At 40.3% G+C, this 24,122-nt stretch overlaps 3 protein-coding genes across 14 annotated transcripts in view; 1 reads left to right on the top strand and 2 right to left on the bottom strand.

The window, feature by feature from the left end:
- The window catches only part of REXO5 (RNA exonuclease 5), a 44,443-nt gene extending 41,029 nt beyond the window's left edge, over nucleotides 1-3,414 (bottom strand). For 2 of the 8 annotated variants that reach the window (XM_017849970.1, XM_017850017.1), the window contains exons 1-2: nucleotides 3,154-3,211; nucleotides 2,785-2,924 (exon numbers count right to left, since the gene is read on the bottom strand). In XM_017849970.1, coding sequence (XP_017705459.1) covers nucleotides 2,785-2,922 — 138 coding nt within the window. In that variant the 5' untranslated portion in view covers nucleotides 2,923-2,924; nucleotides 3,154-3,211. Of the gene's footprint in view, nucleotides 1-2,784; nucleotides 3,212-3,327 lie in introns of those variants that run through there. The other 6 variants (XM_017849989.1, XM_017850008.1, XM_017849981.1 and 3 more) reach the window with 5 other exon arrangements.
- Nucleotides 3,355-12,209, top strand: ERI2 (ERI1 exoribonuclease family member 2). The gene is made up of 9 exons (XM_017850072.1): nucleotides 3,355-3,469; nucleotides 6,228-6,295; nucleotides 6,382-6,465; nucleotides 6,974-7,101; nucleotides 8,525-8,681; nucleotides 9,490-9,592; nucleotides 9,855-9,930; nucleotides 10,529-10,621; nucleotides 10,812-12,209. The coding sequence occupies exons 1-9, from the start codon at nucleotides 3,447-3,449 to the stop codon at nucleotides 12,144-12,146; spliced, it is 2,067 nt and encodes a 688-aa protein (XP_017705561.1). The 5' UTR covers nucleotides 3,355-3,446; the 3' UTR covers nucleotides 12,147-12,209.
- An 80-nt stretch (nucleotides 12,210-12,289) lies between these two features.
- Nucleotides 12,290-24,122, bottom strand: part of ACSM3 (acyl-CoA synthetase medium chain family member 3) — a 59,142-nt gene continuing 47,309 nt past the window's right edge. For 2 of the 5 annotated variants that reach the window (XM_017850038.1, XM_017850052.1), the window contains 6 exons: nucleotides 23,635-23,715; nucleotides 19,118-19,219; nucleotides 17,675-17,802; nucleotides 17,469-17,568; nucleotides 13,337-13,456; nucleotides 12,290-12,970 (listed from right to left, as the gene is read on the bottom strand). In XM_017850038.1, coding sequence (XP_017705527.1) covers nucleotides 12,884-12,970; nucleotides 13,337-13,456; nucleotides 17,469-17,568; nucleotides 17,675-17,802; nucleotides 19,118-19,219; nucleotides 23,635-23,715 — 618 coding nt within the window. In that variant the 3' untranslated portion in view covers nucleotides 12,290-12,883. Of the gene's footprint in view, nucleotides 12,971-13,336; nucleotides 13,849-17,468; nucleotides 17,569-17,674; nucleotides 17,803-18,167; nucleotides 19,003-19,117; nucleotides 19,220-23,634; nucleotides 23,716-24,122 lie in introns of those variants that run through there. The other 3 variants (XR_001881083.1, XR_001881080.1, XM_017850060.1) reach the window with 3 other exon arrangements.

Below are 24,122 nucleotides of genomic sequence, written 5' to 3'. Positions count from 1 at the left end.
TAACCTGAATCTAATCAATGAAGAAACAGACAAATCTAATTTAAGGGACATTCAACAAAATAACTGGCCCAGGATTATTCAAAAGCAATAAAGTCATGAATATCAAGGGAAGACTAAGGAACTGTTTGAAGGAGACATGACAATTAAATTTAACACAATTCTAGACTGGATCTTATTGCTAAAAAGGATTATTCAAACAACTACAGACAACTTGGATGGCATCTGAGGAGCAGATGGTCGTAATATATCCATGTTAATTTCCTGATTTTGATGGTTGCACTGTGATTATGTAGGTTTCTAGAAAATATATAATAAAATATCTTGGCGGTGGGTGGAAAAAGACCATTGTGTCAGCAAATACTTTCAAATGTTGGTTGAGGGAAGGTTTGATACTGTTCTTACAGTTTTTCTGTTAAGTTTGAGATTGTTTCAACATAACAAAATATGTGATTGTCAGTCTCCTTACACTTCTTACCACATGAACATTAAACCTTTTTTGCAAATTCGATAGGCAAAAAAACTGGAATCCCACTTTAATAAAAAAAATTTTTCAGCTGGGTGTGGTGGCTCATGCCTGTAATCCCAGCACTATGGGAGGCTGAGGCAGGTGAATCTCTTGATCCCAGGAGTTGGAGACCCTGTCACTCTTTAAAAAAAAAAAAAGAAAAAAAAAAGGCCAGGCACAGTTGCTCATGTCTATAATCCCAGAACTTGCAGAGGCCACGGTGGACAGATCGCTTAAGTCCAAGAGTTCAAGACCAGCCTGAGCAACATGGCAAAACCCTGTCTCCACAAAAAAAGAAAAATTAGCTGGCGCAGTGGCACACGTTTGTAATCCTATCTAATTGGTGGAACTGAGGTGAGAGGATCACTTCAACCTGGTAGGTGAAAGTTGCAGTGAGCCAAGTCCAGCCGGGGGGACAGAGTGAGACCACCTCAAAAAAAAAAAAAAAAAAAAATCACATCCCTAATCCCACTGTCACATATTATATAACTTATTTTTATCACTTGTCTATGCCCACTAGAATATAAGACCTACTAGGGCAGTGAACTTTATTCACTGATGTTCCCCAAGCACCTAGGTCAGTGCCCCAGCACATGGCAGACAATAAAAAACAATGAATGGCTGGGTGCAGTGGCTCATGCCTGTAAGAGGCAGAGACAGGAGGATCCTTGTCGCACCACTGTAGTCCAGCCTGAGTCCAGCAGAGCAAAGACCCTGTCTCAAACACAAAAACAAACAAAAAAGCCCAAAGAACGACTAAAGGGATGAAGTATATTTAGTTCTCAATAAATGGTAGGGATGATAGCGATAATCAGCCTTTTTTTTTTTTTTTTTTTTTGAGACGGAGTCTCGCTCTGTCGCCTAGGCTGCAGTGCAGTGGCCCCATCTCCGCTCACTGCAAGCTCCGCCGCCTCCCGGGTTCACGCCATTCTCCTGCTTCAGCCTCCCGAGAAGCTGGGGCTACAGGCCTCTGCCACCACACCCGGCTAATTTTTTTTTGTATTTTTAGTAGAGACGGGGTTTCACCGTGTTCGCCAGGATGGTCTGGATCTCCTGACCTCGTGATCCGCCCGCCTCGGCCTCCCAAAGTGGTGGGATTACAGGCCTGAGCCACTGCGCCCGGCCGATAATCATCCTTTTTATTCCCCTACTGCAGCGGTCCCCAACCGTTGGCACCAGGGACCGGTTTTGTGTTAGACAATCTTTCCACCGACTGGGAGAAGGGCTGGGGGACGGTTTCGGGATGATTCAAGTACATTACATTTATCATTAGTCCTAGAACCCTCGTATGCAAAGTTCACAATAAGACTCACAATAGGGTTGGCATTCCTATGAGATCTAATGCCTAGGTGGAGCTAAGTCGGTAATATTCGCTCGCTGTTACCCGGTTCCTAACAGGCCAGCTGTGAACAGCGGGTTGGGGACCCCATGGACAGGCAGGTAGGTACCAGTCTGTGCACAGGGGGTTGGGGACCCCTGCCCTACTGGAATGTAAACTGCAGGAGGGCAAGGAATTGTATTTTTGTGCCCCGGGATACTGCTAGAACATAGAGCAATTCTTGGCACTGAGAAGATGGCAATAAATATTTGTTGGACGAACTTTCCTTTTATGCGCCAGGCACTGTGCCATTTTTTTTTTTTTTTTTTAAGAGATGAGGTCCTTATTATATTGCCCAAGCTGGTCTCGAATCCTGGCCTCTAATGATGCTCCCGCCTTGGCCTCCCAAACTGCTGGGATTACAGGCGTGAGCCACTGCACCCGACCCACTATCCTAGTTTTTTTGTTTTGTTTTGAGACGGAATTTCGTTCTTGTTGCCCAGGCTGGAGTGCAATGGTGTGGTCTCGGCTCATTGCAACCTCCTGCTCCCGAGTTCAAGTGATTCTCCTGCCTTCAGCCTCCCAAGTAGGTGGGATTACAGGCGCCCACCCCACGCCTGGCTAGTTTTGTGTGTGTGTGTGCGTGTGTGTGTGTGTGTGTGTCAGGGGTTTCTCCATGTTGGCCAGGCTGGTCTCAAACTCCTGACCTCCCAAAGTGCTGGGATTACAGGCATGAGCCACAGCGCCCGGCCGACTCACTATCCCAGTTTTAAACCGCCAATGACAGCTTTGTGTCAGGAAGGTGGTAGTACACTCATTCCTATTTTAATGATCAGGGATCAGGTTCGGAGAGGCCAGGGTGGAGACCCAGCCCGCATCCAGGGCACCCGACGGCGGCTGGGCAAGGGTCCGGGAGCTCCAAACCGCCTCAGGCCGCCTGCTTGGGCTCCCCGTTGCTCACCTTGGCCTCGGGCTGACTCTCCTCGAGATCCCAACTGGCTTTCATCGCCTCAGCCGCCCCGACCAGCTTGTTTGGGGCCTGCCTCCTTTTCCTGACCTTCCTGGGGTGTCTCTCAGTCCCTTCCCTCTCTGGCTCCATGGCTGTGGAGAAAGATCAGCTAGAGCTGGGGAAACTCCAGCGCCCCTATCCCCCGCGTGCCGCCTCCTAGCGGGAGAGCTGCACGGGCTTGACGGCTTTCAACTTCCCTCGGATCCGCTTCTCAATTCAGTTTACCGAACTATCCCCGTCCCCCTAAAAAAGCAAAGGTGCCAACGATCTCCCCGTTCCGCGGACTGGACACCCGCGCCGCTCTAACCCAAACGGCTTTACCGTCCGCATCGGATACCGGATTCCCAACGGTTCCCCAACGGCTACAACGGGCGTCTGCCTGGCAAAGAAAGAAGGAGGTGCTGCCGAGCAGTTTCCCCTCCTAAAACCACTCCCCCCTCCCCAGCCTGGGAAACGCAGAAGAGAAGCCGGGTGGGGAGCAGAGGCTGTCCACACCTTAGCCACAGCCGCCAACAACAACCGCCCTCTCAGCCTCGCGGGAGGTTTGAACGGAACGGAAGTAGAAGTCGAGCGACTTCCGGCAGCTGGACTTGGAACAGCAGCGAGTGTTGGGAATGGCGACGAAGCGGCTCGCGCGGTACTCGAGGGGATTCCGGGTGGGGGACGGGTAGCTCCGGGTTCGGCACTGGCGTGGGCGGCAGAGCAGGGCACGGCAGGTGGCATCTGCGGTGATGGCCTCCATTACCTGCAGCCCCGGCGTCTGCGACCTGCCGTCCCTGGCATGGTTGGAAAGGCGCCTCTCTGGACCGCGGTCTTCAGCCTTGGGCCGCTTTCTACCCGAGGGTGACAGGAGGAGGCCTACAAACCCTGGGGTCTTGACTGTGTGGCCTTGAGCCAATGCCTGCCCATTTTAGGCCTCGGGAAACGACTGGACGTGACAGTGCCCTGCAGACTAGTTGGAGGTCTCAGGCAGGCCACACTGAACCCATCAAGGTGTTCAGCCTGTTTGAAATGCTCGTTCCTCGGTGCTGTAAAGAAATAGAACTTGAACTTAAATTTAATGTATTTAGCAACGTCATTTTTACTTCCTGCAGAAAAGGTACACTTGCCAGCAGTTTTGCCAGGAGAGTGCACTGAATAAAGGAGACAGGGTCATTTATAACGTGGCGCGTCCACCCTACTGCTGTGTCTGGTTTCCATTGGCTGGAACGGGACCTCACATTCTGTGTTTGTCCGGATTGACTAGCAACTTAGAACTTTTTAGAAGAGGCAAAGGTAGAGGAGAACAAAGGAAGGAGGAAGTAACTTGTTGGAATGCTGAGAAAGGTAAAAACACTTTTAAAAAAGGAAGAGGAACAGGCTATGACCTAATGTTTGATTGGACCAGTATAAGCATGCCAGGGCAAATATTTAGGCTAAATTGTGGGAGCTAAGCACATAAAGTACATTGATTTCTTTATTATGGCTATCAGATATTTAAGAATGTTAGCACAGGTCTTTGAATCAATTTTGCTCTAAGAGAAGTTACTATTTATTCCTAATTAGACGGGGAAGGAAGTCTTTGAAGAGGAACCTCTACTTTACTTTTTACAAATCCATTTTCTATCTTTATTTATTTATTTTTTTTGACACGGAGTTTTGCTCTTGTTGCCTAGGCTGGAGTGCCCTGGTGCGATCTCGGCTCCCCACAACCTCCGCCTCCCGAGTTCAAGTGATTCTCCTGCCCTCAGCCTCCCAAGTAGCTGGGATTACAGGCTTGTGCCACTACACCCGGCTAATTTTGTATTTTTGGTAGACACGGGGTTTCTTTATGTTGGTCAGGCTGGTCTCGAACTCCCGACCTCAGGTGATCCACCCGCCTAGGCCTCCCAAAGTGCTGGGGTTATAGGCGTGAGCCACCGTGCCTGGCCTAGTGATCCTTTTAATTCATAAAATTAATCATTGTGTCCTCCCTGATTCCTGGATGTGCTGTGCATATTTCTGATTACTAGAAGGATGTAATATATTAGCAAATAGCATGAGCTTCAGAATTGGACAGTCTTGGGTTCACATACCAAAGCTGTGTTCCTTGGCAAATTAAGAATCAGTTTTCTCATCCATAAAATATAGGTAGGAAAAGTTTCTAGCTACCACACTTGCTGAGGAATAAAGGAGGTTGTCATCTTAGTTTAGTACCTGCTATGTAGTAAGCAATTAATAAATGATATTTATTATTCCCAAATCCTGGCACTTCCCTCTCTTAAACACTGAAAACTACAGGAGGTATCTGCCTAGTTAAAACTCTACCTACTAATACCAAGTAGTTTGTTTTACTTGCACTTAAGACCTCAGTAAACTCGTCTCTTTTTTTCTTCTTTATTTTATTTATTTAATTAATTTTTTTGAGACAGGATCTTACTCTGTTGCCCATGCTGGAGTGCAGTGGCATGATCTCGGCTCACTGCAGTCTCCACCTCCCGGGCTCAAGCAATCCTCCCACCTTAGCCTCCTGAGTAGTTGGCACTACAGGTGTGCACCATCATGCCCCAGCTAGGTTTTATAATTTTTATAGAGACAGGGTTTCACCATGTTGCTCAGGCTGGTCTTGAACTCTGGAGCTCAAGCAATCCACCTGCCTTGGCCTCCCAAAGTGCTGGGATTACAGGCATGAACCACTTTACCTGGCCCTATCTTTTGTTTCTTTACCCAGATTTTTAAGCTGGAAGACTGAACCATGTCCTACATTGTCTTGTCTTCTTAAAACTGCACTGTACACATAGCAAGAGCTTAAAAAATGCAGGGGGAAAAATAAGATTTTCAGTGCATTTTTACCTGTACAATCAAATGATTGTAGGAACTCAAATAAGTTCCTCAGTATTACTGTAAAATAAGGGTAACATAAAATTAGTGTAAATTGGCTGGACACAGTGGCTCAGTCCTGTAATCCCAGCACTTTGAGAGGCTGAGGTGGGAGGATCGCTGGAGCCCAGGAGTTTGAGATGAGCCTGGGCAACATAGTGAGACCGTGCCTTTACAAAAAAAGAAAAAAAAAAGAAGAAAAAAAATTAAAGCTAGTGGGCCATGGTGGCACGCGCCTATAGTCTTAGTCAGGAGACTGTGGTGGGAGGATTGCTTGAGCCCAGGAGACTGAGGCTGCAGTGAGCGGTGATCATACCACTGCACTGCAACCTAGGTGACAGAGCGAGACCCTGTCTCAAAAACAAAACCAACAAATTCGCCTAATTTGCAAATACATACTTTCGAGGCCTATGCAGGTAAACCCAAAGTCCAGTTCAGTTTCCCCTCAGTCACAATAAATAATGAGATTCTTGCCCAGTACCACTAGTCTGATAGCCTATTCAAACAGGAGTGTGAATGAGTTTGTTGATCATATTTGGATTGCTTCACATTTTTAGGCAGCTTGGATTAATTAGGAGAAAGTCAATTGCTCCAGCAAATGGAAATCTAGGAAGAAGCAAATCCAGTGAGTAGTATGCTTAGTTTCTTTGCATTTTGTAGCTTTGCATTTTCAGCACTGGTAAAGCATAAGAACAACTTGATCTTTTGCAGAGCAGTTGTTTGACTACTTAATTGTCATTGATTTTGAATCGACATGCTGGAATGATGGGAAGCGCCACCATAGCCAGGAAATAAGTAAGTCTGGGCTATGAATGGCCAAAGCTGGCACTAGATGAGTCACTTTAAAGTTTATAGATATAAATCAGCCAAGAGTTTAAGAAAACAGGATGGTCTGTGCATTGGTAATTTAATGTAAAACCTGTGTTGAATAAAAAAGAGCAAAATCCCAAATACGTAAATGTGTTATTATATAAAATAGTTGTTTTATATTACATACAACACCTCAATGGCATAGAAACTGAAAAAAAAAACCTTTGCAAAAAAAGTAAATTTTATATTCCATATGGTTTTATATTTAATTATATTGAGTTTTCTTTTAAGACAACATGCTTATGACTTCAATATTTTGATTTATTCTTTAGCATAACTTTATTATAACCTTTATGTCACACTGCTTTGGTCATTTTAATATGCTTTTACTGAAAACTGGTTGTTAAAATGGTAACATGTTTGATTTAGGATGATTACAGGATTAATTTAAAAATTATTTATTCAACTGTCAATTGATTATTCTTTCATTTAGTTGAATTTCCAGCAGTGTTGCTGAACACATCAACTGGACAGATTGAATCTGAGTTCCAGGCTTATGTTCAACCTCAGGAACATCCAATTCTTTCAGAATTTTGCATGGAATTGACAGGCATAAAGCAGGTATGATGCAAATCTTCAAATTCAGAGGTCAGTTTCAAAAAGAAAGTAAAAACTATTATACCATTTGGAATTAGATTTATTTAGTGTTAGGCATGATGGCTTATGCCTGTAATCCCAGCACTTTGCAGGCTGCTGTTCGAGAATTGCTTGAGGCCAGGAGTTTGAGACCAACCTAGACAACATAGTGAGAACTCCATCTCTACAAAAAAAAAAAAAGAAAAAAGAAAATTTAGCCTGACTTCGTGGCATGTGCCTGTGGTCCCAGCTACTTGGGAGGCTGAGGTGGGAGGACCACTTGAGTCCAGGAGTTTGAGGCTGCAGGGAGGTATAATCTCAGTCTATCCTGGGCGGCAGATCTGTCTGTGAAAATAAATAAATAAATAAGTAAATAAATAAGATTAGTGTTATTCTAGATTCAAGACTCGATTTATGTATTTATTTATTTATTTTTCAGACAAAGTCATGCTCTGTCGGCCAGGCTGGAGTAAGGTGGCTGAGCTCATTGCAACCTCTGCTTCCTGGGTTCCAGCAATTCTCATGCCTCAGCTTCCTGAGTAACTGGGACTATAGGTACATGCCACCACACCTGGCTAATTTTTATATTTTAAGTAGAGACAGGGTTTCGCCATGTTGGCCAGACTGGTCTCAAACTCCTCACCTCAAGTGATCTGCCCACCTTGGCCTCCCAAGGCGCTGGGATTACAGGCGTGAGCCACCTCAGGACTCGATTTAAAAAGCAAAGGAACATGCCTGTAATCCCAGCACTTTGGAAGGCCAAGGTGGGTGGATCACCTGAGGTCAGGAGTTCGAGACCAGCCTGGCCAACTTGGCAAAACCCCGTCTCTACTAAAAATACAAAAATTAGCCAGGCATGGTGTTACACACCTGTGATTCCAACTACTTGGGAGGCTGAGGCAGGAGACTCACTTGAACCCAGGAGGTGGAGGTTGCAGTGAGCCGAGATCTTGCCACTGCACTCCACCCTGGGCAACAAAGCAAGACCTCGTCTCAAAAAAAAAAATTTTTTTTAATTAAATAAATAAATAAAAGCAAAGGAAGAATAGTGTTATAAAATGAGGATCAAATTGATTTTATGGAAATTAAGTGACTCAAAATTTGTCTTTCATTTCTGTCAGTCTGGGCTTAATGATCATATTTCTCTGTGATTTTAGTTTTTATCAATCTAATCTTTCTTACCTTGGTGGGTTCTAAATATAATTTCTTTCCCATGTGTTTTTACCTCTTTCCACTAAATAAACTCTTCTCCAGTTAGAACCGCTTTGTTATATCTTCCCACAGTACACTGTGTTTTCATGACTTGGCATTTCTGATTCTTTTAAAACAATCTTTCTCCACAGTTATAAAACATGCTAAATAATCATGGAATTTGATTGTTGAATTCAGCTTTTGTGACTCTACTCAGGCTCAAGTTGATGAAGGAGTCCCTCTGAAGATTTGCTTATCTCAGTTCTGTAAATGGATTCAGAAGATTCAGCAACAGAAGAACATTATTTTTGCTACTGGGGTTTCAGAGCCTTCTACTTCTGAAGTAAAATTATGTGCATTTGTTACTTGGTCAGGTAAAAAATAAGTTATACCTATTAATCACAAATGGGTAGCATTACCACTGTGTAATTCTTTCTTTCTAGTTTTATACTTGCTAACCTAGAATTATATTTGTTAATCTTTTGAGCTAGGAAGAAAAGTTTAAATGCCTAGCCGATATTAGCCAAGAAAAGTAAATTCATACATATTTTTTAAATTAACCTTTTGGAATACCTTAAAATATTAAGCCTGAACTTAAAATAAAAAATCTTTCTAGAGTTCCACTAGTATGAATTAAGCAAAGATGATTTAGTGAACACTCTTATCATGCTCTTTTCTACAGAGTCTTCATCAGCTCAACATCCTTTGCTTTTATGCTTTGACACTTAAAAGAAAAAAAATGAGCCATTTAAAGTAGGTTTTTTGTATGACTGTGTTAGAGCATTGCTATTAATAGTCATTGATAGCGATACTGTTTTATTGATAGCATAGCATTGATAGTCATATTTGGTTTCCAGTTACTACAAAATGTTTCGTTTCTCAATAACATTAATATTTTCCTGGAATATAGAAAATATAGTCCTTGTAATTTAACATCTTCCTCTTCTTTCTGAAATAAGGTTTTACTGAGTGTTTAAGAAATCATTTTGAAATTTAGTCATCAATCCTAACTTGTTAATAGTAAGTTATATAAAGTGAATAATTTTTAGATATTAGCAGAGCAATGAAATCTTACTGTTCTATTTTATATGATCTTACAGCATTCTATTTGTAAATGGTGGCAGCATAGGTAAAAAATGCTGGCATCATTGACTTTGTTCTATTTTAATGTACCTAATGCAGACTGGGACTTGGGGGTTTGCCTGGAGTATGAGTGTAAAAGAAAACAGCTGTTAAAACCTGTGTTTTTAAATTCTTGGATTGATCTCAGAGCAACTTACAAGGTAACGGTCAAAAATCGGGGCATGTTTACTTTTTTCTATTGAAAAAGATTTAACTTTTATTACCTACACATGGGCATGGGTTCTACAAATAAGATATTTTCTTTTGCCACTTGGTCACATAAGTGGCATTTTCTTTAACGTATTAAAAACACACACAAAAAAATGAGGCACCCTCTTAAATTAATAAACTAAAATTATGAAAAGTGGTTAAATACACACCCTTAAATATATATATTTTTGATATATCTTCTTTATTTGATTAGCTTTCTATAGAGGAACACAAAAAGGACTAAGTGGTGCCCTTGCAGGAATTGGAATAGGAATTCCTCAGGACGAAGAACCATTCTGGTTCGTATAAATTAAAATTATGTAAAAGCCATTTGACTTTTAAAAATATATTTCATATGAATTTCATTTTTTGGTAATGTCATTAGTAAAGGATATCTTCAGCCTAAAAAAAAGCTCCTAAACAATTCACATTGTGTTTTCTAAGACTTTCAAATTACCACTTTCATAAACTACTGTAAGATGCACTGCCATCTAGTGACTTTCTAGTTGCTAAAAAGAATGAAAAGAAAGCCAAATCAAATGGAGATTAAACAAGTGCTCAAATAATAGAATGGACTAGTGAAAAAACTGAACAAGACTATTAGATTATTCACAAATCCTGGTTCCTATGAAACGTTGGCCACATTTTGGGAGACTGTCTAATACATTTTCATATCCTCTATAAATGTGGATGAGCTTGTCTTTCATTGGTAATGCTGCCATAGCCTTCCACTTCCAAGACCAGTTTATCATTATTAAAATTAGTAAAGGGTCATAAAACTAAAACTATGTTCCAGTTTCTGCACAAGTGGTGTTTTTTTAATGTTATTTCTTTAGTACTAAGGAAATAGTACTAGTACCACTAAATTCAGTGTTTGATATTTATATCCTCAGGGTTGGACGATTCTCGGAATACTGCCCTTCTTGCTTGGAAAATGATCAGAGATGGTTGTGTAATGAAAATTACAAGATCGTTGAACAAGGTTAGTAGTGTCTTGCCTCTTTATTCTGTCATCTCAAACTTCATGAACAGTCATACGTTCTTTGAAATGTGGATTTAATGTATGCAGTCATTTATAAATCAATGACTTTTTTTTTTTTGTCATAAACTGTATACTGAAGAAATTATGAATGCAGTTTCTAAAGCTGTTGCATTTGTCTGTGGAATCATAGGTTCCCACTAAGAAGAATTCCAGCATTCTGGCCAGAAATTTGAATATAAATCAAGTTGAAGAAATGTCTGCCTGTACCATTAGCATCCAGGGTCCCAGCATATATAATAATGAGCCTAAAAATACAATAAATCCTCATGAAAAAGTTCAAATGAAGTCAATTTGTGCAAATTCTCCTATAAAGGCACAACAGGATCAATTACAAGTAAAGAACAATGTAAAAGCAAGTCTTCACAATGTCAAAAGTTGCTTATCTCTTTTTAATACTAAGTCCTCTCCTTCTCTGGGGCAGTTGCAGTCTCCTACCTTGAATTCACCTATCTATATGCAAAAGCAAGGAAAAAATGAACATCTTGCATTTAATACCAAATCTAAGTCTTCAACAGTTGGTTCCGAATTGGTACTTGTTTCTACCACCATTCCAACTGTTCATCATGTTTCTGATTTGGAAATGAGCTCTACTCTGGACTGTTTACCTATGTTGGCTGATTGGGAGGATGTGGTTTTACTGCCAGCGTCTCAGCCTGAGAAAAACATAGACTATACAGTTCCCATTAGTGACTCAGACTTAGAGATTTCATTTAATTCTGGAGAAGGATTAATGGTTTTGAAAGAATTGGAAATGCCAAGTCATGAAAACTTTGGAGACATAGAGGAAACTCCTAAAAAATCTGAGACTTCTAACTCTATTGTGTACAAGAGTCCTCACACCACTATTTATAATGTAAAAGAAGCCAAAGATCCAGGTTCAGATATTTCTGCCTTTAAGTTACCTGAACACAAATCAGGTACCTTCAACAGAGTTAATGCCAATATGTCTCATCCTTTAGTTTTGGGGAAACATTCTTTTCTTTCAGGTGGTACCAAAAGGAATCCATGCAGTCCCCAAGCTTTCCCACCAGCAAAAAAACAACCCTTCACTATTCATGAAGAAAAGCCTACATCATCTGATTGCTCCCCAGTAAGAAGTTCTTCCTGGAAGCATCTCCCATCTATATTAACTTCTACAGTTAACCTACAAGAGCCTTGGAAGAGTGGGAAAATGACACCTCCCTTATGCAAGTGTGGTCGAAGATCTAAGAGACTTGTTGTTTCTAATAATGGACCAAACCACGGGAAAGTCTTCTATTGTTGCCCTATTGGGAAATACCAAGAAAACAGAAAATGTTGTGGTTATTTCAAATGGGAACAAACACTTCAAAAGGAAAGCATGGTTCCATTTCATTCCACAGGGGGAGTCACATTTAATTCACCAGAAACGAGCCATATTTGTGACAGAAATTTAAGTATTTCCACCAAAACTTCTTTGAGACTCAGGCCTTCAATGAGGAATTGATAACCTTTCATGTATGAATCCTAATTGTTCCTTGAATTTTCAAACATGAGTATTCTGATAACATCTTACATTATTTTATTTTATTTTATATATTAATGTTTACTGAATTTATCATACTTTCTTCAGGAACCACAAATGTAATCTTTTGTAAACAGTATTTATTACATATAATAAGCAACAATAGTATATGATCCTTCTTTTATAGTTAGACCTTGAAACAAGTCTTAAACTATTTTAAATTATTTGCAAAAAATGTGACTATTAAAATCCCTAGTCTATTTTCAGGTAGATTCTTGTATTTTGAGAATTATCATAATCTTCTGATATTTTATATTTTTCTAAAAACTTTTATAAGTTCTTTAGTTTTATTTCACGGCTTGAACATTGGTTCTAATTTGTATATCAACATATCAGAATAATTAGTCAACTAAAGTTTGAAAACCTATGTAGCAGAGATTTGGTTCAGAAATTGCTTCTATACTATACATTTAAAAATTAATCAGCAATTGATGACATTTTTATATTAAGAAATGATAGGAACATTGACACTAATGTGGAGGAATTTGCCAGATATTTTATTTCAAAATTTAGCCTCTGATATCATAACCACAAGATATTTTAAATCAACAGTTTCTAAGCATACTACCACAGTTTTTATCACGTCTCCATCATCCTGTGGTTTCTAGAGATTGACAGATACTATGTGTTTTATACATATGGTAATTAGTGAAACAAATTTAAATTGTCTTCCATTCTTTCTTCCTCAGTTCATTTCTTTTTGTCTTCCCACTGATAGTCTTTGGCAGCTCTTGAATAAATTCTACCTGTTGGCATCAAGAGGAAGAAAATTAGCCTGGAAATTTTTATCTTTACATAAAGCCAATTATATAGCAGTTTGATTATGAATTCTAGGTGGAAGAATTAGAATAGTCTTTGGAATGGGTTTTGGGTAACAACCAAAATAGGGAAAAGGGTATTGTTAGGAAACTTGTCTTGATATTAAGTATTTACTGCAAGTCCAGTAAGCCAAAGGATCAAACAAAATAGGTTCAGGGTTTCATTTTAATCTCAAAGATTCTGATTCTTACCCTGTGGTGTAGCACGTGTGAAGAAAATATTCATTAAAATGTAAAAATAGTTGAAATTTTCCGTAACACTGAGCAAATATTTGTTATAATTAGGATGCCTACCTTTCTGGGATATTTGTAAGGTGCTGTAGATTTTTTAACATGCTCCTGAATCTCCTTTATTAGTTGTTCTTGATCATGTGACTTGTAATCAGGATTTAGAACAATAAAAGCCTTTACTACCTAAAATAAATATTTGAAACACCAGGAAAATGAGTTATGCATTTGTATGTTTTAGTATGTCTTGTGTGCTTGCTCTGAGAATCTACATGCCTGGTGGGGTGGGCCAGTGTGTTTTAATAAAGTTTGATCCCAGATCTGTGCTCTTAAGCCAGCCAGTTAATTCACACACTTCCTGGTCTGTACCTAATACAGGAGAGCCTCTGGGACCCCTATAACAACCCAGCCTGGTCCAGCCTAGCCCTCAGCATGGGTATTACTTATAAACAGTAGTCACGCCGAGTTTGCCATGTCTTTGTTGAAGGGAACAGTTCACAGAGAACATGCAGTCTTGATACAAGGCTGTGAAGATTCCAGCAGCCACTTTTTTGTTGCTCTGATCCATTTCTGTGGCCCTTAGGAACAAGAGTAGAAATCATGGTGGCCTTTAACTGATAGAAGCCAAGAAAGACGTTATTACTTTATGCTTACAAATCCTGTTCTCCAAATTTTATCCTTCCTAGAAATGTTTTGAAAACTCTGCCTAGTTTTTGGACCTGTAATGGAGAAGACAGAAAGATAGGCCATCCCTCATAGCCCCCTTTAAGGTAAATTTGGAGTCTTGTCATTTTCTCTCCTGGGGCACTACCAGGACTGCCATTTACTGCCTTCCCTAGAGGCATGAGTCTAGGTGCATCAACCAGTATGTACCTCCAAAGCCAGATTACCAGCCCAGAGCTGGCTACGGAATGATGCTTCCCTGTAGGCACAGCTCCGGAAGAGTCCCCTGAAGCTTTTTTATGATTAAATATCCTGCACTTAAGTGCCTGAAGTCTTATTTAAATAAGCTGGCAACATTTCCTATCCACTTTGATCTGAGAGTAAAGGTTTGATTGAAAAGGAATTATTTGAAACAAATTAGGACAGCCATTTGGTGAGAAACAGACTTGAAGTTATAATTTTTTCACATATGGAAAACTGTTCACCAGTGGGCAATTTGACATTTTATGAGCAATTACCCATTTTTGTCTTTACCCGAAACCCTTGTGGCCAGGCGCAGTGGGTCACACCTGTACTCCCAACATTTGGGAGGCCGAGGTGGGAGGATTGCTTGAGCCCAGGAGTTCGAGAGCAGCCTGGGCAACAGAGTGAGACTTTGTCTCTAAGAAAAAAAAAGGAAAAAATAACAACAACACTTGAACATTTTTAATTTACATGTATCATGGGGGTAGTTGTGAACCCTTGTGTCTGTGTGTGTCTATGGATATAATTTTGTTCCATTCATTTTTTGACATTTTATAAAATGTCAAAATTTTATAATGCTGCATTAACAACATTTTTACAAATTAAAAAACTACGCTTGTTATAAGTGAGTCATTCAAAGGTAAATTATTTTAAAAACTGCAATACTGGTTCACATACTGATGATTCCTACAACTTGGATAAAGTCTGCTTTATCTTTTTAAACTACTACAGAAAATGTTAAATTAACAAGGAATAACCTAACATGGGTAAGAGTATGAACTCTGAAGTCAGAACAGCTGGGTTAAAGTCACAGTTTGTTATGTAATATCGGACAAGTGAGGTAATCTCTTTGTGCCTCAGTTTCCTTCTCTGTAAGAGATTATGATGATTAAATGAATTAGCATAGATGTATAATGCCTGGCACATAGTAAGTCATCAAAAACATTAGCTCTTAGTTGTAGTCGTAGAATTACAAGAAGTTTGGGTCTTATTTTTTAACCCAGAATGCATAAGTGGGCTTCAAATCTCTCTGAAATTCTATGCAAAATCTTGTATTTTTCTGAGAAAAGTCTATGGCTGTGCCATTCAATATGATAGCCACTAGCCACATGTGGCTATTTCAATTTCAATCAATTAAAATTAAATAAGATTAAATACTCTCAGTCACACCAGCCACATTTCAAGTGATTGGTAGCCATGCATGGCTATCACATTGGATGGTGCAAATATAGAACATTTCCATCATTGCATAAGTCTTAACAGTGGCCTATGGTTTTCTTCAAATTCTCAAAGAGGTATGTGGTCCCAAAAATTTAAGAACCTAGTGATCTACACAAATATTCCTCAAGTCTTTATTTCACATTCCAATGTTAAAATGGTATTTCAGATCCAAATATTCTTTTTAATCAATTCTGGAACTTGCTACCCAATTACCCTGCCTGGCAAGACCCAGCCTGGAGAAGGACCTGACCCAGCTAGAATAGGCCTGGCAGCAGAAAGGGAGGCATGGAGCACATGGCCGTTTTGTTCATGCACACCTCATTTGAGACACCCACTCACATCTTCTACCAGGAAATGCTGCAGCCCACTACTGTTGGGAAACTGGCCACACTTTCCCCCTCACTCTGACTAATCCAAGCCCTATGCCAAGACCCCAGAGCTGTGAGGGGACCACAACCCACTTATAGATCTTTCCTATACTGTACTCTAGGACATCAGGTGGCTGCCAAGCCAACCCTGTTCCGAAAGGCTCAGCTACCATCCTGTCCCAAGTAAGCACCTGTTGAGGTGGGTAAAACTGATGATGACTGATGGTAGGGGAGAGGTACAGGAAGAGCTAAGACTCGTGAAACCTTGCCGGTGGTGTTCAGAGCAAAGAGACAAGCCAGTAATCACTGACTGTTTTCCCTGCCCTTAGCTGCCTGGAATATATCCTTTCACAGTAAATAGCGATTGTTATCCTAGCAACTTGACAAACTACCAATTCCCGCCACTAGGCTATATCTGGAACAACTCTGGGCCATCCAGGAGGACTTACAGGGTATCTTCTGGCATCAAAGATCAGTTAGGGGAATCATTCCTGGGGGAGATTCACCCTCCACTGTAACATGCACATCTCCCATTTTTACCTTAAACTTTTTTATTTTTTATTTTTATTTTTTTGAGACGGAGTCTTGTTCTGTTACCCAGGCTGGAGCACAGTGGCACAATCTTGGCTCACTGCAACCTCCCCGTCCTGGGTCCAAGTGATTCTCCTGTCTCAGCCTCCCAAGTAGCAGGGATTACAGGCATGCGCCACCATGCCTGGCTAATTTTTGTATTTTTAGTGGAGACAGGGTTTCACCATGTTGACCAGGCTAGTCTCAAACTCCTGACCTCAGGTGATCCACCCACCTCAGCCTCCCAAAGTGCTAGGATTACAGGTGTGAGCCACCATGCCCAGCCTGCCTTAAACTTGAGGACCTATTTCATCCCCTGAGATTGGATACCTTCTAACTCTGCCCTGTGCCCTGTGCTTGAAGCCCTATACCTAGGATTTGAGATAAGGAGCTTGAATACATGGTACAGAAAGTTCTGGATTTGTATTGACATGAATATCAGCTTCAAAACTTGGGTTCAATGTTAGAAGTGACATGGATTGAAGAAATACTTGTGGGAACTCGTAACTCACCTAGAGAAACCCTAGGGGCATGTTGTAGACACACAGGCAAAACACAGGAGGCTGCCTGACGTGGTACTTTTAAGCCAAAATACTGTGTGGTCAGCCCCAACAGGAATGGGCTTTCAGGACTCCGGTGTTATTCACAGTTTACTTCCTGAAACCTCTACTTATTTACCTATCCAGACTGCTTATGGTCACCTCAGTTCTGGCCTCTGGTTCCCACTTCTGACATCTGATGCCAGCCCATTCTCCCTCACTACACCAGGGACCTTGTTGGTTTCCAGACCTTCTGGGTAACAACTTGATCCCATCCAGCTGACTTCAGTCACCCCATCCTGGTGTGAGCCTGACATTCACACCATCTTTGCCCTAGTCCACCATGGAAGGAATTCAAATTCTTTCTAGTATATATTTTCAGCCTTATTTTGTTTGTTTGTCTGTTAGGATCAGAGCTACAACTCATAATTCAATCTTATTTTGTAGCAGTTCTTTCTGACTAGCGTATTTCTATCTGACTTGCATATTTAGTGAATGAATCATTTGGTTAATTCTGTTTCATTGAGCTACTGTTCGTAAGTATGTGTTAAATTGCCAACAAATTATAAAGTTGACATCAATCAGTTCTTTTACCTCTCCTCTGATGGGGTCTGGGCTGCTGACAACAGCTGACTCTGCAACTGAAGGGTGTTCATTCAGGGCATTTTCTACCTCAAATGGTCCAATTCGATAACTAGAAACACACATGGCAGGAATACATACAGGTGAGTGGCACGTTCACTCTAGAACACTGATCACCAGTTAACACAGACATATGCACATATGGAAAAGAAAATTACCCAGAGGATAATATGATATCATCTGATCTTGCAACAAACCAAAAATACCCATCTTCATCCATATACCCTCTGTCCCCAGTGATATAGAAATTGCCTCGTAGAGTTGAAGCTGTTTTTGAAGGATCATCCTGCAAAGCAAATAGCATTTTGTCATTATTGTGAATCCAACTCTTCTGGTCAACTGGAATTTTTTTTTTTTCCGAGACAGAGTCTCACTCTATCACCCACACTGGAGTGCAGTAGTATGATCTTGGCTCACTGCAACCTCTGCCTCCCAGGTTCAAGTGATTCTCCCGCCTCAGCCTCCCGAGTAGCTGGGACTATAGACGTACACCACCACCACGCCTGGCCAATTTTTGTATTTTTTGGTAGAGATGGAGTTTCCCCATGTTGACCAGGCTGGTGTTAAATTCCTTACCTCAAGTGATCTGCCCACCTTGGCCTCCCAAAGTGCTGAGATTACAGGCATGAGCCACCACTCCCTGCCCTCAGTTGGATTTTTAAATGTTCAAGGAAGCAGAAAAGTTTGGCTCCTTTGAGAAGCATTAGAGTTAGGAAGAGATAGAGTGTGAAAATAAGGATGAAATTCCAGCATGGAGCTAGCCCAACAGAAGAAAGGTAAACTACAGTTACAAAGATTAGGCATGTTTCCATCTTAAGATTTTTCTTAGACAGATTACAAAATAAATATGGCAGGAGCTCAGACGAGTAAACTAAATTAAGTCTTTTGCTAACTGATTAATATATAATGCTGGCAGGAAAAGAGAGAAGTAAATACTCGGAGTCAAAAGAAAGCACTGACACCTAATAAAGAGCAGACAGGTTGTTTTGTTTTTGTGTTTTGTTTTGTTTTACACAATAATAGAACTGGTTCCGCAAGTCTGACATAAGAAAAATGAACAAGACACTGTTAAATTATATAAAATACATGGGCAAGTAGCATCTGGATATTTTATTATATGATAGAGACTTTGCTCTAATTTGTATACCGTGATTAGAGATGAAAATACTCTTGCAAACAGTAAGGAGCTTAGAAAGCCTCTCGTGAAAGACATTTGCTTAATCCCACCACCCCCGCATCCCCTGTCCCTCTCTTCCTGAAAAGAAAGAGCACGACTTGGATTTCAGGAAAATGAGCGGGTTTTGTTTGATAATTGAGAGGATCAGGGGATGATAAGAGGCCATCTTCTTTCTAGGGTCCCTTCCTCTTGCCTTCATGGACCTGGAACAGTGATCTAGCCTCAGGAGACCAGCACGCTTTTCTTCAGCAAGAATTTGGGTATTTCTTCAATTTCTTGTCTTTGGGATTACTATTCAGGACAACCAATCTGTCAAGAAAGGGTCAAGTATCTATCCTAGGTATGTTTTGTGGCAAACAGGGATTGTTACCAAGCACTTGAGAAATAAAATAGAAAATAAGAGATTATTTAGTAAGTCACTTACTACATAATGAGCAAAAAGGCCAAATGGTCGGTTAGGTAGAACTTGAATGCCAATATCTCCTTCTTGTCCAGGAGGTAGAACATTGCCATTTACATCTACAATCTAGGATAAAACAGAACGATTTATTTAAGGAAATTTTTGTTTAATGTCACAGCTTAAATATTAACTTTGCAAGGTTTGTTTTGGCTTTTGCCATTTAAAAATGAAGACTTAAAAAAATTTTTGTGTGTATGAGACAAGGTCTTACTTTGTCACCCAGGCTGGAGTGCAGTGGTGCAATCATAGCTTATAACTCACTGCAGCGTCAAACTCCTGGTCTCAAACAGTCCTCACACCTCAGCTTCCCAAGTAGCTGGGGCTATAAGCACATGCCATTATGCTTAGCTAATGTTTATTTTTATTTTTTGTAGGGATGAGGGTCTCGTTATGTTTCCCAGGCTGGTTCCCAGTTTCAAGTGATCCTCCAGCCTTGGCCTCCCAAAGTGCTGGGATTATAGGCATGAGCCACTGCACCTGGCCCAAAAAACATTTTAAATATACTTTAAATTCCTAAGAGAAATATATTTATTTAAATTCTTATTGCATAAAATATTAAATACAGGTTACGAACACGTGAAAGGAGGATAAATTTTTTTTTAAAATTTTACCATCCAGCAATAATCTCATTTTGGTAATATCCTTTGAGACAATATAGACAAATAGAAAAATAGGATTGCTGGTTGGGCACGGTGGCTCACACCTGTAATCCCAGCACTTTGGAAGCCCGAGGTGGGTGGATCGCCTGAGGTCAGGAGTTCAAGACCAGTCTGACCAACAATGGTGAAACCTCATCTCTACTAAAAATAGAAAAATTAGCCAGGCGTGGTAGCGGGCACCTGTAATCCCAGCCACTTGGGAGGCTGAGCAGGAGAATTGCTTGAACCCGGGAGGGGGAGGTTGCAGTGAGCCGAGATCATGCCATTGCACTCCAGCCTGGGCAATGAGTGAAACTCCATTTAAAAAAAAAAAAAAAAAGAAAAGAAAAGAAAACAGGATTGCTTTGTAATATACAGTTTTGTCAACCTGTTTTATCATTTAGTACTAGGTCTTGATTATCTTTTCCTCTTGATAAATAAATATCTTCATTACTGGTTTTCAAACTTTGTTTAGCTGTGGAACCTACAGAACCTTACTTCAGAAGCCCAATATAAGTAAACAGGAAAAGGGGAATATTCTCTGGTTGACAATGCTGAGTAAGCCACAGCCTTGCTCTCTTACCCTGTCTCCAATCCTCATCATTCCCTGAAGTGTCTAACAGTAACTAGCATTTATTAAGTACTTACTACATGCTAAGTAATCAATGCTAAACCTTTAAGTACTTTACATGTACCTATTCCTTACTGTAGCCCTATATGGTTAGAACTTTTATGCCCATTTTACACATGAGGAAACTGAGGTGCAGAGAGTTTAACACTGTGCATGACTGAGCTGGAATCCAAATCTCACCACTTACACTCCAGGTCATATGCTTTTAATCATTACCCTCCTCTGTGCAATGCCTCTAGAGAGTTTAATCCAATTTTTAAAAATCAGATTAGCATTTCTCAAGTTGATTGCTGATTTTATATATCAGATTTTGCTCTAAATGACTTTTAGCTGTTTCTAAGTATCAAAATTCTGCTTTTATATATGTTCTCCAGATACCTTCAAACCTGAGGTGTGGCCTGCATGGAGAATAAGTATAATACTTATCTAACACTTTCCAAAAGGAAAGGGGCTTATGTGCTGAATGAGAAACTTAAATGGCAAAGGAATTCTAGGTGTAAAAACTTCTCTTTAAGCTCTTGCAAATAAAAAAAATATAAATTCCCACCCAGTGATCTAAAGAAATATGTGGTTCCAGGTATGAAAAAATTATTGACGGAAAGGAAGTATTTTAAAAGTTCCAGTTACTTATCACAGATTTTAATAGATGGGAATATAGAAAAAATCTTCTGTGTCTGGGGAGAATCATGTTCCTCATTGTTCATAGGGTCTTAAAATGTTTAAACATGAAAATTATGAGTATTTAAAAGCAAACAAATCAGAGTATAAAGGTTGGGCTTTGAAGCTGTAGGAATATTCGCCTTGTTGGAACACATCCCCAGATGCCAGAATGTTACTGCAGATGCTCTTAGCTAAGGAACAAGAAGCCCAGTAATAACGGCCCGTGGAAAGAGTTAAAAATGAGTGGGGATGCAGGCAGAGTACTGTTTTCCTCTCAGCCTCATCATATTTGCATTCAAAGATAGCTGCTCTAGAAAACCACTGGGCTCAAATTAATGGGGAACAGGTGGGGGTACCTTGCAGTTGGGATCACTTTGAGTACAGCTGTGCCTGTAAGACCCTGATAGCCATGCATATTGGGAATTGCTATTAAGGGAGGAAGAAAAAGAACATTGCTGTGTTACATATCAACTTCCCTGTAATGCAGACATGAGCGTGCTTAATTATCAGTATTTCTTTCTTCAACCTAAGGTAGCCTGTTAACCAACAAACTATTGTTAAGCCTGTTTATGGAATGCAACTAGGGCTCTCCTACCAATTTTTCTTAGAGAAGCTTTTCAAAGAGGAATGTGAGGGAGAGGTAAATAACAGCACCCATCTTTTGGATCTTTATTACATACTAAGCATTCTGATATGCTCTTTAAACATACTGTCTCCTTTAATCACCACAAGAAACCTATGAAATCAGTTCTGTTATTATTTGGGTTACCAACCATCCGGGGACTGAAGTGGTGAGGGGTTGTGGGGGATTGCTTCTTCATGATGTATTGCCTTAAGTGCTAAAACCAGATAAGTCCCAGGCAAACAGAGAGGTTGGTCCCTCTAGTCCCAACTCTACAAATTAGGAAACTGGAACTTAGAGAGCTTCAACAATGTACCCACAGACACTCAGCTAGTGAATAGCAGAGATACAGTTGAACCACTAGGCTATCCTATCTTGAGACAAGGTTCCCATAGCAAGGGTAAAGTGAGAGAAAGGACCCAGGATCGGGTTTATTCTATAAAGAGTTACAACAGCAATGAAGTTCATCTAAACTCTCTCAAACTTACTTGATCCTAAAAACGACCTGGAGGTGCTTATTAAAATCACAAGATTTCAGATTCCAGAGTCCCACTCCAAATCTATTGAATTGGTCTCTCCAGGGGCCTGATAATTAGTATTTTTAATACATATCCATATGATGTTTATGATCAAATAAGCTTGGGAAACATTTATCTAAGAGCTGTACTCTGTTAATTCATCCATATTTTTGCTGCTTTTGCTCTCTCTTAACGTACAGATGGGTCTCTGAATTAAGATGGGTTGAACCTACTATTTCCCAACTTTACAATGGTGTGAAAGAGATAACCATTCCGTTGAAACCATCCTTCTCTCTAGATGCTGGGCAGCAACAGTAAGTCACAGTTCCCAGTCAGCCATGCATTTGTGACTTAGGATGTTTTCAACTTATGATGGCTTTATTTTGGGACATAACCCTATCATAAGTTGAGGAGTATCTAAATTAGTGTAAGTTCCTTTGGCTACACCCAGCTTTGAAGCTGGGTTGATCAGAGAACAATTTTAACCCTATATAAAGTTTGCTGACGAAGAATTGGAATGCCTCCTAGGCATCGGGTGGTAGTAATGGCAGTGGATACAGAAAGACTGGAAATGGCCAGGAAGGCTTGGGAGCAGAGAGGGAAAGTGCTGCAGCCACTGTAAACTGAAGCCTCTTTGGGCCTAGTTGACCTCCTCAGAAGGTCTTGACCCACCTCGCCTGAGAGGACAGTGTTGTGTTGTGGTTTAGAGTGCAGATATCAGAACCAGACTGCTTGGGATTGAAGCCCGACTCTAGCAGCTATTAGCTGTGTGACCTCTGGTGAGTTCTTTTACCTCTTTGTGCCTCATTTGTAAAATGGTTCTAATATTAGTATGCTTCTCATAGGGTTTCTTCTGGAAATTCAATGGGTTAATATTTATTTATTTAGAGACAAGGTCTTACTCTGTGGCCCAGGCTGGAGTGCAGTGGTGTGATCATGGCTCACTGCAGCCCCAAGCTCCCAGACTCAAGCAATCCTCCCATCTCAGCCTTCTGAGTAGCTGGGACCACAGGCATGTACTACCACACCTGGCTAGTTTTTTATATTTTTTTGTAGAGACAAAGTCTCACATTGTTGCCCAGGCTGTTCTTGAACTCCTGGGCTCAAGCGATGCTCCTGCCTCGGCCTCCCAAAGTGTTGGGATTAAAGGCGTGAGCCACTGCGTCCAGCCTAATGGGTTAACATTTATTAAACGCTTAGAATTGTATAGTACAATATAGGTATTTGCAAAATAATGGAGACCAATAAGCTAACATTTCTAACTCCTTTTCATCTATTAATAAAAATTAAAGTATCATGGAAGTAAAATGGAATCACCACCATAACAAAGAGAGTTTATATGGGGGTAAGCAGTAGGTAGATAGTGTACAGATTGGGTTGTTAAGCATTCTCCTGGAAGGGGATGTGCAAACCTTAACATCAAAAGCAGGAGAAGGTTTTCCCATTGAGCCAGGTTTAATTTTCATTCCCTTAAAATTTCCACAGATTAGCACCTAGTTAAGAAGAAGAAGAAAAAGTAAGATAACATTACAAGTCAGTTAAAATTTATTCATCTATCATGCATTCATTCAACAAATTATTTATTGAACACTTACTATGAACTAAGCTCAAAATGAACACTATACTCTCATGGAATGTAGTGATAAACAACATATAAATACATGCATATGTATAAAATATAGTTATAACAATAATTACTCATATATCCATATTTATCAAAACATGAGTATGCTAACATTTGCATTCATATTAGCACGATACTTATTATGCTATTTCTAGTTCATGAATTTTCTTTTTTTGTTTTTTATTTTGATATTTTCATTTTTTACCAGGTGATACATTATCATGGTTCATAAACTGAAGCATTATAAAGACACATTGTGAAAAGTTTTTTCAACCT

The sequence above is a fragment of the Rhinopithecus bieti genome, unplaced genomic scaffold (genome assembly GCF_001698545.2).
Source record: "Rhinopithecus bieti isolate Rb0 unplaced genomic scaffold, ASM169854v2 scaffold_1918, whole genome shotgun sequence".
NCBI classification, from domain to species: Eukaryota; Metazoa; Chordata; class Mammalia; order Primates; family Cercopithecidae; genus Rhinopithecus; species Rhinopithecus bieti.
This window is presented reverse-complemented; position numbering and strand designations above follow the sequence as displayed.

Excerpts from the sequence above, each read along its gene's own strand:
- ERI2 (XM_017850072.1), top strand. The coding sequence starts at position 3,447 with ATGGCGACGAAGCGGCTCGCGCG. Across the intron at positions 9,593-9,854 it reads CTCAGAGCAACTTACAAGGT|TTTCTATAGAGGAACACAAA; the intron begins AACGGTCAAAAA and ends TATTTGATTAGC. Across the intron at positions 9,931-10,528 it reads GAATTCCTCAGGACGAAGAA|TCAGGGTTGGACGATTCTCG; the intron begins CCATTCTGGTTC and ends ATATTTATATCC.